The sequence below is a fragment of the Perissodus microlepis genome, chromosome 11 (assembly GCF_051167445.1).
Source record: "Perissodus microlepis isolate ML-2025 ecotype Zambia chromosome 11, ASM5116744v1, whole genome shotgun sequence".
Taxonomy (NCBI): domain Eukaryota; kingdom Metazoa; phylum Chordata; class Actinopteri; order Cichliformes; family Cichlidae; genus Perissodus; species Perissodus microlepis.
Genome location: NC_140471.1, coordinates 17,113,423 through 17,130,829, shown reverse-complemented (window position 1 = coordinate 17,130,829; position 17,407 = coordinate 17,113,423). Strand labels below are relative to the sequence as shown.

General features: G+C 43.7%; 1 protein-coding gene across 2 annotated transcripts in view; it reads right to left on the bottom strand.

Moving 5' to 3' along the window:
- Positions 1 to 17,407, bottom strand: part of zfpm2a (zinc finger protein, FOG family member 2a) — a 121,878-nt gene that overhangs the window by 34,580 nt on the left and 69,891 nt on the right. Inside the window, exon 5 of one of the 2 annotated variants that reach the window (XM_084942744.1) lies at positions 12,044 to 12,155. In XM_084942744.1, coding sequence (XP_084798870.1) covers positions 12,044 to 12,155 — 112 coding nt within the window. The remainder of the gene's footprint in view (positions 1 to 12,043; positions 12,156 to 17,407) is intronic. The other variant, XM_084942745.1, reaches the window with a different exon arrangement.

Below are 17,407 nucleotides of genomic sequence, written 5' to 3'. Positions count from 1 at the left end.
GGAGTGTGTGTATATTTTTCACTGTTCTGCCCGCTCCCCCTCCAGTTGAATAGCTTTAGTAGAAACCTTGAGGCTGCTGTGATGTGATTCGTCTCTGTTTTTTGTCTTCACTTGCAACCTTCCCATTTGTAAGGGCCCTTAAATCAGCCTTGCACTCTGCTGAGCCATGAGAAAGGGCCTGGCAGAGACGGGGAGGGAGGCGGGTGAAGCGGATTTTTGTGCACGCGTACGGGTTTTAACGTATGTTTACGCACACGCAAAGAAGGTGGGAGGGAGAGAAGGAGGCGACCGGCTCCACCAGAGTATCACACGTGTGGTTGAATTTTAATCAAAACACTCACTAATCACCATTTACAGGCCGTCTATATAAAGGCCTGTTCTCCGATATGAGAGGGCAACATGCTGATAGGGTTTAATTTAACTGGAGTCTAGGTCGGAGGCTTGATTTAATGCGACCCACAGGAAAACTGAGCAGGAGGGAGAGAGAGACAGGAATGGTAGCTCTTTGTGCAATGATCACATAAGTTCACATCAATAAAGCCCCAACCCATTACCAGAAACACTACATGAAAGAGGAGGGGCCCACGGTGGGCACTGGCTGCTCGTCACGTACTGTAACGACAGAACTGCCTCCAACTCTCCTGACAGCTGCTTCACTTTTCTGACGAGCTACACAGAAGAATCGGGGGCAGGATCTCAACAGGCTGTGTTGAGATATAACTCCTTTAACCTCCTGAACCCTCATTTCCCTGTTAAATTTTGCCCTAAATTAGAAGAGGGCACATTCTGCCGTAACATGCATTTGTGCATGTTTGTTCCAACAACTATTTAAAGCCACATGATGTTCGTTTTATTTGAATTATTCCCTGGCAGGTGTTGGCAAACGAACGAAACGTTAAGACATTTCTTTACCTATAAATCTTCAAATGTGAGATCGGCGTCATCCTTTGGACAATAATTATTAACAACGCCTTCCATTATGTATGTGGTGGTTGTCATCTTTTTTAGGTTCGCATTTTTATATGATAAACCCGCAAGTCAACACGAAAGCAGAAATCTTGTGAACAACCCTGTTTATTGCAGTTGTTCTCAAACACTGAAGGGGTCTCAAGTATGCCACCAATCTGGTTGGAACTATGTTGAATCAATATGACTTTTTAGTGAGGAATAAACAAATAGTTTGCTAATGCTTGGCTCTATTTCACAAAAATTCAATTAGTATCCTTTTTTATTGGTAATATCTGCTTTTGAAGCGGGGGAGGCCCCCCCCAAAAAAAGTTTGAGTACCACTGCGTTTCAGACTGATTAAAAAAAACACCCTCTTTCCTCCTCGTTAAGGGTTTATCATCAGTAGGTTTCTTGTGCTTGTTAAAAAGCAAAAAATAGATTAACATTTTTTCATATCAAATGTAATGCAATCATTAACACTTAATTACTGTGAAAATAAATAAATAAAATAAGTAAATCCAGATGTCTCTGCATGTGTTCTGTGGTGTGGGAGAATCACACATTATCACTATTCATGTCTGGTGATGGGGTTGCTGCAGGTCACTTCCAATTTATTCCAAGCAGCTGAAGAAGTTATATTTCGCCTTGCTCGAGGACACTCTGGAGAAGTAACTAAAAGAATTAACAAAACAATGTTCTCATTCATTTACTCAAACTGCTCAAGATCTGAAACAAACTTTCTTCTGAAGCCAGAAGCTACCCGCTAATTCTCTAAGCCTCTGTTGCTTGTGTTCTGGCTACGACCCTGACCAAGCTAACTAGCCACAGTGGCTATCACACCCACCAGTGTCTGACTAAGACCCTAGCATGCACTAGCCAGCTACAGCCCCGGTGACTGAAGCACACAGTGGTGAGGAGGCAGGCAGGATGTAATCTCCAGGAGCTGTTGATACAGGGAAACACACAAGGTTTGGGTCAAAGGGATTAAAATGGTGGAGGTGCTGGCTGTATGAAGAAGAGGGGCTGCGAAATAGTGGCGGGAGCAGCGGGCGAGCCACCCCATAACAGAGAGGAGTGGGGAGATTACAGGGAAAATGGCGCAAGGGGGATTCCTGCAAGGAGAAGGGAAGCAGTGACTCCAAATGGCATTGGAACATAGCATTAGCGGCCGCTATTCAACAGTATGCAGGCTTAGCGGGCTCAGGGCATCGGGAGAGAGGTGGTCGTGTTGATGGCGAGTTTCTGTAGGTGACAGGTGCGAGGAAGTCATCTTCACAGCTCCACTTGAAGACTTTCTCTCATACTGCTCAGTCACCCCCTCTGTGACTGTCTAAACATTGTCAATGCCAGAAAAAAAAAGAGAAAAAAAGAAAAATCAAATCTTTAAACAAAGGAGGCCAGCTCTGCGGGGTGATATTGCACGAGGAGAGTTTTAACTGAGCCCTTCATGCCTATGCAAACCGCACATGGTTTGGATAGAGTTCTATCAACAAAACATGTCAATCACCCCTCCGTGAAAAAGGGAGAGATACGAGACTGAAACCTATCTCGCACAGACCCAAATACTGTACTCACGTCTTCCATTTCACAGTGTGTGGGAGAGCGGGGGTTCAAAAAAAAAAAATCTTACATCGCTCATTTTTTTTCTCCTCAATCCAGCTATCCAAGGGCTCAGATTCCAGTTACATTTCACATTGAATAGACTTGTGTTTCCAGCAGTCTAGCCCTCTTCTAGTATGCTGGCTAGTGGAGCGATGACAGATTGGTTTCCACTCACTGCATGGGGGAGCACAATGGAGTGGCTTTGACAGAGTTAAGAGAAACAGTGCATCAGCACCCCCCCCCAACAATCTCTCTTTTTCCTCACACGCGCACACACACACACACACACACTCACTCACACACGCCTTTCTCTTCCACTCTCTCTCCATTTCTTCTTTCTCCCTCTCTCTCTTCCCTGGGGCTTAGAGAATGGATGGCCCTGTCTGACCTGGACGACACTGATGTCTAGTCCTCTACACTACTGTACCTACAGCACGGCTGTCTCCCCGCTCGCCTCTCTGTCCACTCTTTCTCGCTTTTACACACATACACGGCGAACAGGGGCACCCATCTCTGTCACACGGCGCCGACAGGCAGAGGTCAGTAGAGCTCAGGTACTAAAGCAGCCTGGAGGAGGTAGGGATTTGCTCATAAGTGGCCAGTATTGCTGTCACGCTGAAGAAACAACAAGTACAACAGCCTTAAAAATTTAAAAATTGGAACTATAATTGTAAGAAAAAAGAAATAGAGAACAATGCTAAATGAATTTTGAAGGACCTAGCGCCATATCAGAAGCTGGGAATTATTTTCATCTTGGACGATTCTGGATTACGGCCTATACAAAGTGAGTGGCAAATCATAGTGTCATGTGTGGGTGGTTTCATGAAGAAGATCAGAGTTTATGCCCATCGCTAGCATTCAATTAATATTTGCCTTTTGAGGTAACCTTAACCCTACCCTCACCTAACCCTGACTATCCTTAACCAGAGACTGTAACTTCACTGGCGTCCACTTTTACTAAAGAGAAAAAATACTGAAGAAACAGCCCTTGCTTGAGACACTCAGCAGATTTAATATCAGCTCAATATCTCTAAATTTGCACTAACGCTGCTAGAAAGGGGATTTTTTTTCAGCATGTATGCACTGGACATGATGTTATAGAGCAAGAGAAACTTGTTATCTGGTTAAAGTCTGACAGCTAAAACTGCACGATTAAGGTTTGGAAAGGGAACGATTTGTGCCACAGGAGTTCAGTCTCTGTTGGTAAAGACAATCTCAATTCTTCTCTGACCTCAGAAACTCTCCATGTGAACTGTACTCGATGACCAAACACAACTTTGATTGCCAAATAAAGATAAAACGCTGACAATATGATCAAGTATGGCATTGATAGACTGTTGATGTCAATGTCGAACCCACCTCACACATCCCTATGTCACCCATGGCATTAAACTTTTAGCTCAGACGCTTGATCGCATGATAAAATAACCCACAGATAAGGGGCTAATACTGCAGGAGCCTTGCAGTTGTATTCCTCTGTGTTGCTGCAACAAGAAAAAAAATACTGTGATATCCCACTGATACGCTGCTCTAAAGACTATGGGACCATGTTTTGGTTTTTTTTTCTCAGTCAGGTGGATGTGCAATCAATAAAATGGATTAGCTGCAAAGGTATGTACAAAGGTTATCACCGAGCTCTCCTGCATGAACACAGTGGCGACCCCACAAAACAATTTTGTAATGTCTCATGCTATTTCTTCAGAGGAAATCTGATTATGTTTTGCCCAAGCTAAAAATTGATTTGCAGGGGAGTATACATTATCAAAGGAAAAATGGCTCCTGCAGCACCGGGCCTTATGGCTTGACTGAATTGTTATTTCTAACGCTGTTTTATACGCCGACTGTATCACTGTAACACAGTCAGCGTTGCACACTTCCTTTTCTTTCTCAATAATAACTTTTCTTTCCCCGTCATGTCCCTCTTTCCTTCTCCGTGTGCTTTTTTTGTTCATAGCATGATCATCTCCTCGCTCCCTTGGCACTTCAGAGTTTCACCCTGACTCATTTTCACTTGTTTAGTTCCACTCGCTGCGGTCCTGTGTCAACCCTCACACAGACTTTAACCAGGTGGCTTTCCATCACGCTGACTGACGATCTGAACACCCTTCCACCCAAGTGATTCCTCTATCTCTGTTCCTCCATCTCACTTTCTCTCTCTCTCTCTCTCTCACACACACACACATACAATGTGACCCCCCTTAAGTCTGATGAAACAACCCTCTCTGCCCATCTCCAAAAAAAAGAGAAGAAACTGTGTGGAGGAGCAGAAAGGCCCCTCACTCCAGCTCTCAGCTTTTGTCTCTGATTATCCCTGCACACACACACACACACTCCACCTCTCATCCTGCTCCTGGATCTTGTGTGTGTATGTGTGTTTAAGGTGGTGGTGGTGGCGGTGGTGGTGGTGGTGGGGGGGGGGTGACTCTGACCAATGGCATCCAACAGCAGGGCTTTATCCTGAAGCACACTGACAATGCTTTTCACACCTACTTACCACAGCAGAGATGGAGGCGGCGGGCTGGATCATGCCCAGGCCTAAAAGCAGGCTAAGGGCTTTTAGAAGACACACAGAATAGACTCTTTAATTACTGACTCAAGATCCCGCAGTAGATTAAAAAAAAAAAAAAGAAAAACCCTCACAGAGGCTTATTTTCATATCTGCAGAATTTTTCAATGAATATAAAAACGGTCATTGATTATGCCGTTAAGGGAGGGACGTTAAGCAGGGAAATATAAAGTACATATAATCACATTAGCTTGCGGTGATTAATGTAATAAAATGTGATCTTTTTTTCCCCATCTGTATTGAACACATTCAATACTGAGGAGACATGCTGCAAATACTAAGAAGCAGCTTCCTTAATATCCACTTAACTAGCTCTGTGTGCAAAGACATCTGCGAAAGCACCGCAGATAACTCAAGGAACGTACTTGGCCTGATAGGAAGAGGAATGACGAGGGGGGCAAAATCCTAAATAATGACTCATGTGTTCTTTTGATGCTCATACTTGCATTACTTGGAGCATAAACGATTGTGTGTGTGTGTGTGTGTGTGTGTGTGTGTGTGTGTGTGTGTGTGTGTGTGTGTGTGTGTGTGTGTGCGCGTGTCTTCCATCCCAGGGACACAATCCTTCCTACGTGATCAATACCAAAGCATTTCTGTTCATTGATTATATAATTATACAGAAATTAAATCTGTGACGCGCTCTCATGTAGCACCGCTAGCTAATATAGCCAGCAGATGAGACTGAGAGGAGGGAAGAAGAGGCTTTCTCTCTACTTACTATTTTTTTTCCCTTTTTTTTTAAAAGCACGGTGCTTAAAGCGAGCTCGGTGTAGTCCAGGTACTTCACTCAGATGATTATAATGCCACGAGGGTGCAATACATCACTCTTATTAGCCACACTGGAGCACAATGGTATCATAATTAATGGTCGCAGCAGGATTGAACGCTGCCCTGACATGGAAAAGTGGGCCTACTTAAGCTCTACAAGGCATTTAAATATGCAGAGTGAATGGCACAACCCAAACCCTCCTGCTCTAAGGACAGCCCACGCTCATTAGCCTGACACCCTCCGTGGCATTGATACAAGGACGACTGGCTAAACTCTCAGGCAGGCGCACGCGTGCGCACACACACACAAAACAAGAAATCACAAGCACACATACACAAACACAAAATGTGCAGTGACTACAGTGACAAAATGTTAAACAGCGAGATATGACTAGAACAATCTTGTCCCTCATCAGTGCCCATCACTTCTTTTACATTTCCCCCCTTGCATTGTTGTTTTTGTCTCAAGGCTTAGTCTGCACTGAATGCAGATGGACATATATGTGTCAGCAGCCATTATGTGAATTTTCGGTAATGGCGTTTGGTCTGCCTTTGTGTGTGTGTGTGTGTGTGTGTGTGTTTGTAGCGAATGTGCATGCTGTAGCAGAGTGTGTTGTCTGGTGCTTGTGCTATACTGTCTAGCATGGGCAAAACTGCCTGCTCGGTGGGAGAACAATGCACATAAAAGGCTGTCGGAGGAAGCGTCTGGAGCTGACGTCTTTCACGTGGCTCTGAATGGAGCAGCGGTGGGAAGTGGCCGTGTGTGCGTGCGTGTACTTTATATGCTTACGACTGAGACAGAAAAAAAAAATCACAGAGAAAACGCCCTCTTGAATATGTCTCCTGACTATGTTTGTAAAAAATGAGACAAGAGAAAATAATAAAGAGTATGCGTTCCTGTCTCAGTCATGTGCGATGACATGTGCATGAATGCCTCCTAAAAGCAGGTGTGGGATGTTAAGTCCTCTCAGATTGGTGTATGATTTGGATTTTCCACTCCTCCTCTCCTCTTCCTCTCCTGTTCGTAAAACCCGCTACATAACTTCTCCTAAAAGAAGAAGGAAAAAAAAAACCCAGTGTAGACGCCACTCAGGAGCTGCCGCGTGCCTAAAACCAGCAGCTCCTCTCCACGCGGCTCACTCCAGCCTGACCGTACCGAGTTATCGCGTGGCTCAGTGCAATCAATTATTGCTGCAGTGGAATCATTAATAATTTCCTAATGAAAACGATTCTGTTGATCTCTGTTGTCTTTTAATTAAACATAATTAGTTGGCTGCTCGGAGCTGTGGTGGGGACTCCTTTAGGGTACAATTTTGTTTTAATACACTGATAATGGAATTTTTACATTGTGTCAGTTGTTTAGTTATTATTCAGTCACACTATTTCGCTATGTTCCTAGATAACAGATAATAACCCTCGCACCTTCTATTCGCCGCAGTCATTTTGAAATAGGAGGGTCGAAATGAACAATTAAATTTTGAACTGTAAGAGTCCTCTCCTCTCACCGTTTCATGGCGCACGCTGCCAGGGTGCAGTGCGCGAAACGCTGCAAGTTTGACGCCTTCATTTCACAGGGGGGAAAAACTCAAAATGTCTTTGCATTTTTCTTTTCTTTTTTTTTTTTTTTAGAGAGAGTCCGATAGATACTACATCTGTCCTGTCAGGTCACGCAAGTTCACCATATTGCCTCAGCGGTCTGCTGCTCTGGATCAGTGGAAAGAGCAAATGAAGGCATAAAAAAAGATCTGATTGTGAGGACTTAGAGAATCTGAAATGACACAAAGACGCAGAGATTTAGCTAATTCCACACCGTCCGAGCTTATGTAAAACGGCCTAGTTACACTGGTCAATTTCTACACGAACAATGTGGCCAAGTTGCTCTGGAGACTTATTGGACATGCTGTATCTGAATGTGGTCTGGCTTAAGAGGCTTACATTCCAAAAGTTTCAGTGACCTCTGAATAATGCCACGTAATGTGGTCACGTTAACTGTGTATAGTTTCACCTGGCTTACCGTAGATATCAGGTATAAGCGCAATTGAGGTTCAAAGCAAGGATGAACCGAATCATCGTGCGTGGCATCTCACTGCTAAAAAATGTCATGTTTTTATTCAAATTGATTTATTGTTATTTGTAAGTTCAGATGTGACTGTGTCTGATTGAACTTGGATGCCCTGCAGCAGAGGAAAGGCCTCACATAATGGGAACATAGTATGATTAAAATATGCCTGAATTATTTACCATAAGCATGGGCACTGAAGTACACCTATCTGCTGCTGTAAGGGTTAAATGTGATCAAAAAGTCCCCCTACAAGAGGAGCATTTATTCCTGTTTGGGTAACATTTGTGGAAAAACTACACTTTAAAAAAAAAAATAAAAAATTGCATGTATTCATGACTTCCTTAACCTCAGGGCAGAGAGGTCAAAAAGTTCCGAGAGGTAACTAAAGTGAGGAAATACAGCACAACACCTTATCATTAAGAAAGCTGTTTGACAGCATAAGCACATCGGTGGTCACGCTGGCTCTCTGAGCAGCTGCTGAAATCCACAATCAGGCGGGTTTGCGACATCTGAACCCCATCGCTAACACGTTCAGCCGAGAGACGTTGGACGATGAAAAGAAATCACAATGTGTCTGAATTTGTTTTCTCTGTTAAATCGCTCCCACTTTCCAGCTGCATTGTTTATCAATCTGTTGTTTATCTGTACAGAAAATTCTCCCCTGTCTCCCCTCCCTCCCTCCTGCCTCCTGTCAGTCTCCTCATTCTCCAGCGTTACTGTAACATATAATTACTCTGCAGACTTGCTGCCTGTTTCTATAACTTCGGCGGTTCAAAGAAACTGTCGGAGTGTGGAGGAGAGCATTGTGGGAGTTCCAGGTGGATTTCTCGATAATGAGTTAGCGCAGTAGTAGGAATTGAGAGTTTTAGTAATGGCTGGCTGCTAAGGCTCTTCCTGGGAGTTTAATGTAAAACAAACAGGGCCATGCTGACAGCCTGGGAAAAACAGATATTGCACTTTTTCCCGCTTCCACTTCAGGGCTCGTGCTGTTCTCTCATTTTGAGGAAGGGGAATTCGAAGAAGAATTTATATTCATGAAACGAATGCGAATCTTAATTGGAGACATTTCAAATGACTCAAATATTACTCATGGTCTTCCACTTGTTTTTTTCCCCGCATTTTTTAAATATTCATGCTTTTCTGCTCGTCTCGATTAAGTGATACAGACGTGCAAACAGAGGACAGGGAAAACATCATTTTGCTATAGCAACAGGAATTGCAGCATCTCAAAAACTGGGTCGAATATGTGACATTATAAGGTAAGTGTTTCTTGGTGCTGATGACCAGGGGCTCCCTGTGGGGGGGACCTGACTATGCCATCCTGCTGCTTGTTACACACTCCAGTGCATGTATTATACATAACACATTGCAGGGCTACAACTCTCAGAGGAATCATTTTTGCTGAATCCAGTCCTCCCTCGCTCTGCACATATCCCCCACGCTCCCCACACACACTTCCTGACAAGTTTCGGGGATAGAGGATGAGCATTTGTACGAAAAAAATAAAATAAAAAAAGCAATGCAGAAATCATAGGACAGAGCGTCCAGCACTAAGCTACAGCCACTCAAACCAATCACCATCCCTTACTTAGAGATACTCCCCCATAGATTCACACTGGCAAGCATCCAAAGTGAACTGCTACTATCTTTGCATGCAGCCATAAAGAAAGCCGAGACCACTGAAACGTGAGCCAAAGCATATTCTGCAAGCATACTGTGTATTGAGATATTCACTGTTTTCCATAAATAACGCATCTCAGGGAGCAACGAAACAGCCAACAGACGGAAACACAGCACAGGGGTGAAGATATAAACAATCTGGGCCTCAGCTTTTCAAGGTGGGAAGAAAGTTCTTGCCGGACTCCGAGAAGCCTTTTTTTCCCTTTAGTCGGTCCGCGCCAGCGTCGATGCGATAAACACAATTCCAGCACGGCTTCAAAAAAGAAACGACAGGCGAAAAAAAAAGAAAGGAAAAAAACAGACCAAATTCAATATTAAATTTGACAAAGATTTGACATTCCGGCACGCCGGCACTCCATTCCAATGTCACCTCCAGAGGGTGCGCACGCGTGCAGATTGGAATATTTAAAGGAAAGCGATGAAGAAGAATGAGCAGCATAAATCGAGTCACAGTCTGGACGTAAGAGTCAAACGGCCGCACGGCATCAAACGCTTCATCACTTTCTCAACTTCCTCCCAAGTCCAGGTGGAGAAAAAAAAAAGTTGCCAGGAGCAAAAATGTGGAACAATTTTTTTTCTTTCTTTGGAAGAGAAAAAGCGAGAGAAACGGACACACGACCCAATTTATGCAACTCGCTTTTGGTAAAGTTGCTGCAGACCAGTTCGAGTCAAGTGTGGAATAGCGCAGGCTGGATTTAGGTTTGAATCTTTGAAGTGCGCTAAAAGTTTGTTTCAAAGTCCAACACGTTGATCGCGTTCCTCCACAAGAGGTGACGAAATTTGTTTTGAGCCGAGTAATCGACTTACTGATTCTCTGAGGTGACAAGAGATATTTAACTCTGAGAATTGAATTAATTCTTTGTATTCAACATTCCCCCTATTATCACTTATTATCAGTGGCAAGCATGTGCTGATGCTTGTGGAGGATTTAGAGTAATGAACTTATACAAGCAGAGCACAAGAGCGACTCACACAAGGGGTCGTCTGGAGATGTTATTGTGTTTTAATTTAATAAGGTCAAGTTGGAAGCGACAAACAAAGGCGCTCCCAGCTGAGGTGGTGATGATGCCGTGTGTGATGTTATCGCCAGGATACATGTATGAAGAGTGGCAGAGGAAATTCTCAAGAAGAAAAAAAGAAGAAGTGAGAAATCCTGTTATTGCCCTTCTTTTTGTTTCATACAGTCACTCTGTGAGCAAAAAGATTAGAAGATTTTAAAGAAGTGCATAATCTTCTTTAACAGCTTATCAAAACTTTAATGATTTGGTGATAAAGAGCACAAAGTTAAGTAGCCGGTTAAGAGGATAACTCCCCAGTGCAGTCTAGTGATTAGTAGATGAGAATTGGGAGACCGAAAATCCGGGTTGCAAATCCCACTCCTGCCACTTATTCACTTTGAGGGAGAAGAAGCTCCATTTCAGCTTTGGGGGTATTGTCACGGGGTAATCATTTTTGAAAAGTGATAAATAGAGGCCCCCCCTACCCACCCCTTCAGAAGCCCAAACACATCTTTATTTACGTATTTATTTCGCCGTGTCTCTTTGGTTAACACCCGTCAAGACCCAATTATAGCTGCAGAAGCCATGCGCTTTCATGAGGAGTGAAGCTCCACACTTTAGTGTCAGTGCTGTGTACAGTGCGAGCATCTTCTCATGCAATCTGCAACAAACCCAGCTCTCCACAGATCAGTTTGCGGGGCTCCTTTAATGAGGCCCTGCTGGACACAATGCAGGGGATTGAGGAGTTTATCGTCGTGACAGTGGGTCGTGGGTTTTTGGTGGGGGGGGGTTGCATGCTTTGGATTACTTTTGTATAACTAACATGGATTTTCTGACAAATAGCGGTGCTTTTCTTTTTCTTTTCCTCAACACATGTTTACAGAAATCCACTTCTCATTGGGAAGTTGTATGAATGCAGCTGATTTATTAAAAGATGTACGACTAAAGCTTCGCCGAATTAGCCGAGAAGAACAAATGAAGCAAAGTGGCAAACACATCTCCACTCGTGCTTTTCCTCGCTATCTACCCCGAGATAGGGATTCACTTAGTATAAAAGAGTGTGGGGAGGAAAGGGGGGGGGGCATTAATTACCTTGTGAAATCTAAAGACCATTAACTTTGTGTGTCAAGTGATGTTTCTCAGTTCCCAATCAGAGTTTTAGAGATATAAACGACTCTTTGGATGAGGAAAACAGATATGGAGCGAGAGCATGCCTTTCTGTGTGTCCTCGTGGGCTGTGTAGATGCAATTATTTGTGCTTGTTTGTGACTTTGAGAAGAAGAAGAGAAGGAAAGAGAGGAGGAAAAAGTAAAAGAATGACAGAGGGAGAGAGACAGGCAGAGGAGGAGTGGATGGAGGATTGTGGCGTGGTGTGCTGCGCTGCAGAGAGATAACAGGATGCCGGCGCGGCTTGCTTACCTTTGCTGTACACCACACAGTTGTTTTTGTTGTCTTCCGCTCCCTGCCAAGTCACATCCAGCAGCCACCTGGGGCCGGCGCTCAACACCACCGGGACCGTGCTCTTCGTCTTCTGGTCGAGGACAGATAACAAACACTAATCATTTGCTTATTTTGGTGATTAAAGAAACATTAATAACCTCTGAGTTACGCTCTTCCGCTGCACTGAATGACCATAAAGAGGCAATTTCAGAAACTATACAGCGTGCAACTCAAGTCCAGCACAATCCTTTTTTTCTTTTTTTTTCCCTACACTGCTGAGAAAATGTGAAATCAGGGCAGTTTTTATGAGTGTATGTGTGTGTGCGAGATGGCCAACAGACAAATGCAGTGCTTGGTGTGATGGCAAATGGGTGCAAGAGCCCGAACTGTATCTGTTTCATCCAGGATTCAACCCGGAGATCCAGAATCAGATCCACTAGATTAAATAAAACATCTCACGTGTCTGGGAATCATAAAAAAATGAAAGGAAGAAAGGAAAAAAAAGGACGGTGACTTTCAGAGAGAAGGAAGCAAGTGTTCGGCGGTGAACTTTGGGCGCATTGTGCCTCGCTATCACCAGGATCTCACTATTTCCTGAAACAAGCAGGGAAGAATTTAAAGAATCAGTATCCATTTCAAAGGCCGATTGAGGTCAGAGTTTTTATAATATACCGGGAAATTATTCCAAATGTGTAAGGTCATTTTTCTTCTTGGTCAGAGGTCAAACGTGGGGTTTCATTCCACTGAAAGAATCAGAAATAAATAAATAAAACAGAGTGAGATAGAGAGCTACACCCTCTATAATAGATTCACATGCTGCGCTGTCACCACATTCGCCTGCGCTGTTCATCCTCACATGATTTTCTAGTCTGTTTTATTTTATGCTGGTTCTCCTTTTCTTTTGCTCCTTGTAAAGCGATGCGTTGGTGGTGTCGTGCATATGTTGTGTGTGTATGGAGGTGGTGGAGGGGCTGTTGCAACATCTCAGGCAGCTGGGTACAGTAGCCTATTACTCAAAGGCAGAATGTCACTATTTTAAGGCCATTTCTTTTGAACCCCGGGGCCTCCCCTTCATTAGGAGCCTACAGAAAACAGTTTAGCTAAGAGAAAATAGGTTGGGCTGCAATCTCGACACTTCATTTCTTTTTCCCCATCTGAGGCGGCCGGTGACAGGACACTGTCCATCTGCCTAATGCAAAAGCAAAATACCAGCCCTCTCGCGCACTTTTCACTTATTTCTCCCCCGCAAGAGGCAGCAACCTTCAAGGATAAATGCAAATGTCACTTGAGCATGTTAAAGGTCTGAATTGGCACAGATATGCACAAGAGATGAGCACTGTGCTCCGGCAGTGTGTCTGCATGCCCCCTCCTCCTCCTCCTACTCGTCCACCCGCCCATTTCTCTTTCCATGAACTCATCTAGTCAGAGGCTGGAGGACATGGATTTCTATTTATTTATTTTTTATGTTTTTTTTTTTTTTTTAGAGAGAGAGAGCATTATTTACAAATGGCAAATACATCTCAGAGAGAGCTGATAGGAATCTGTTTGGATCTTGTCTGCAAAATGACGAAGACAAACGCAGACACTCAATAGAGACAGATTTCGAAATAGTCCCTCTCTCTTTATATATATAGCTTCGCACATTGGCAAACTACACCGGCAAAACTGATCAAACACAGACAGCAAATTGTGTCTGTTGATATTCTTATTCCTTCTCCTGGCATCTCCTTATCCCGTCCTGGCAGCAGATGAGAGAGAGAGACAGAGAGAGGGAGAGAGAGAGAGGACCTCTGTAATTTAAGTCGTCCGCAATTTCACATTTCAAATTAGCCTCACAATAAAGTCTTCTATCTGGCTAACCTGAAAATCTCACACCCCTGTCAAAGGAGCAGAGCAGACCAGGCCGATTGTTGCTAGGACGACTATCTGAAATGGAAATCAGATTAACCCTTTCTCAGATCTCCAGACTGGAGCCATCTCTTATTCAGCAGCGAGAGGCCTCTCTGCCATCCTCCTGCACCTCTGGGAATTCATGATATTCCAGCTGCTCTTAATGTAGCCAGCAGAGACAAAGCGGCCATATTAACGACACATCTTCCCATGTTACGTTAGAAATACCATCACAATTTGTTAAGACTTGTGGCAGTAATCGCAATTGTTCCTCTGGTTCCCGCTGTAATAGAAACTTACGATGCATTAGCTTTGATTTAATTGTCACTGTCAACTATTCGCTTTGGTTCCCCTTTTTCTTGCGAAGTGAGCAGCAACAAGCCCCTGACAGCCAGTCTCAGTGCAGATTTACATAAAGCATCTATAGTGACAATATGCACTTTGTAAGCAGCCTGCGTGTAGCAGCCCCCGCAAAGACAAAGAAGCCCACAAGAACGACCGCACGCACAACAAATTTAGGATTAAGACACAGCGGCGTCACCGCAGCGAGGAGCGTCTCTGCAAATGCAAATGAAAACATTGGTACAACTGGATCAGTTGGCCTAAGTGGCCGAGGCCAGAAGAGGGAAAAAAACATGCAGATTGACAGGCAGAAAATTGCGATTTTTCCCTCGAGCTAGGGACTCAGAGATGGACTGGCTGTACGGAAACAAACTCCTCACAGAGATGCCAGCCATAAAAAAAAGAGAAAAAACGGGGGATGTGACGTAGGGAGGCTTTTTCCTGCCCAAAACAGCACACTGAGGGGGAACTGGAAAATATGCTGACCCCTGTTGGCAGTAAAAAAAGAAAGAAAAGTTGCTGATCTTACTTTTTCCCCAATTCCTTTAAAGCATTTTTGTTATTTTCTGATATTTTTCATGCCTGGACTACACGTATTTTTGTAATTAAGACTAAATATTATTAACAGGTAAACGTTCGATGTGTTGTGTTTATACAGATACAATATCAGTTTACTGACTATCATCCCTGTCAGAGCCTGTAACCCACCCCCCCCCTCCCCGGCCTTCCTCTCTGTGTAGTGTGTTACGGTTTATCCACCGTCTGCTTTCACTCCAGTGGTTTCAATACTCTCCCGGTATTTTTATTTTTTTTCTTCCTTCCTCTGAGCTCTGTTACCGTTCCTCGTGTAAGAGATACAGTGACCAAAACAGTGTAGTCAGCGAGGAAGTGATTACAAACTGATGCTCCAAATTCGCTATAAAATGAAAATCAATATTTCCACAAGTTGCTGCAACATAAAAGATAACCTTCATTGATTTTTCTAGACTTAGGCCCCTGTGATAAAATCTAATATAAATTTTCAGCCACACGGATTTGGATCAGAGCGGAGCAGGGGCTGAACGATAAGTTCCGCGCACATCTCTCAGACTTGGATTTTTTTCCTCCCCTCCTTCCCCTTTTTCCTTCTTCCAAGGCAGGGCTGTACTATTTATAATTGGCCCTGTGTGAGCAAAAGCTTCTATCGGGAATCTGTTCTAATTTTTATTACTGAGAAGCTAAAGCCTGTTCCAGATAATTTGGAAATTTCAGGGGAATTGTGATAGAGCTGATGGCACAGCCGGACTGACTCCAGAAAGGAGCTAACCTGTAATAGCCTCTGTGGCTGCGCTGATTAAATGTTGCCATAGATGAAAGACCTGCCATCACCGCAATAAATTAACCAATCACACAAATCCCAAGTCGCTACTAATCCCTCCTTGATACCATGATCCTCTGATCAGCTGAAGGAGGTGAAGAAGAAAGTGTCTTGTGACACTCAGCCTTCTCCTAACTCCCTGCTTCCCTGTGTAAACAACAAGCTAATGATATCGCCGCTGACCATTTCACCACCACTGGCTACTCTTAACCCGTTTCATGGTCAGGGCAGGTGAAATCGATACAAACCGCGGTGGGAATGATTATTTTCCTCATCGCACTCGCACGCCCACCCCCTCCACCACCACCACCTCCCTCCCTCCACCAAGGTCACCGACTGGCACTGTTTCCGTCTTGATCCCACAGCTGCAGGATTTAGACAACTGAGAGATCAAAACCGCTCCGTCTGAATATCTCAAGACATATACCGGCTTTATGCATTCATCTTTCAACGCCCACTCGGTGCCAAAGTAGTGCCATTTCCAAATGAAAACACTAGTGGAAATATTCCAGTCAAATCACTCTGAGTATTTTTGAACCTTGCCCTCTTTTTCACAGTAAAAGCCTTGTTTCAACAATTGTTTTTTATTTCCATCTTTTTTTCCCTCTTTTGCTCCTGAATAACTGATAACGGCATTTTCTCATCCCCACATTACATCTGACCACAGTTGACCTGGCAACGCGTGCCCAAATCATTTTAAAAGTGCCGTGTCCTTTGCGGTACTATATTTGCAGCCTAAATATATAAATATATATATAAAGATACAAGCTTACGTATGGGTTATGTCGACTTTATATGTTCTCTGTTTCTAACATGGGAGTGAGGATAAAGGATTTGTACCTGTTTTACCAGTCAGTTTACAGCAGACAGCACACTCACACCTTGATAACGTCCATTGCAATTAGTTGTTCACTGCGATGAAACAAATTGCATGTGGTCAACTGGAAATTTCATTAAGGGAGATTTTCCTCTAGCCCTCGTTATCGCTCTGCGTATTAATATTTTCTTAGCCTCAAGGATGGATGGGTTGCAAGGGTCTTTTTTTTTTGTTGAATTTAAAAAAAAAAAAAAAAAAAAAAACGTCCGGAGCTAACCTCACAGCCTGTGTTCGCCCGCCGCTATCCACGCTGGCAAAAAAAGCTGTGTACATGCTTAGTTAGGTGCTGCATTTTTTTTCATTGCGCCCTGAAATAAGATTCTCTGTCGACATCCACAATAAAGTGGGAAATACCTCCATTTCTCAAGTCTGCTTTTGTGTCATTCTCCCCCTCTTCTAAATGGCTATGGTTACATCTGCTGAAATGAAAAGATACCTACATACAGCTTTCATCCCCCCCCACCCCTCCCTCTCAGGCTATAGCATCTTCTATTGGGAGGCTAAATAACAGAAATATGCAGGAATTGCACACTAATTCCCCTTAGAGATAGATCTTGGCTGGTGCCCTGTCATAAATCAGAGAATTTCGATATGAAATGAGGCAAGCTGCTCTAATCATTTCTGCATTTCAAATTGGATCACTGGCTCAATCGCCTGGCTTTTAAACTGCTTGCCTAAGAGCAAATGTGAGGTAGGAGATAATTCAGCTGAAATCTCTGCCTGCTCTGTGCGGCAGTTAGTTTACTGCTTGAGTGCAAGAGAATGCTTTTTTCTTCCCTTAGCCCATCTTTCTCTTTTCAACTTTGTTAAATTGACTTTTCATTTTAAAATCGATTAAACTGAGAGAGTCACTGCTGTTCCCGGAATCTTTAAAGGG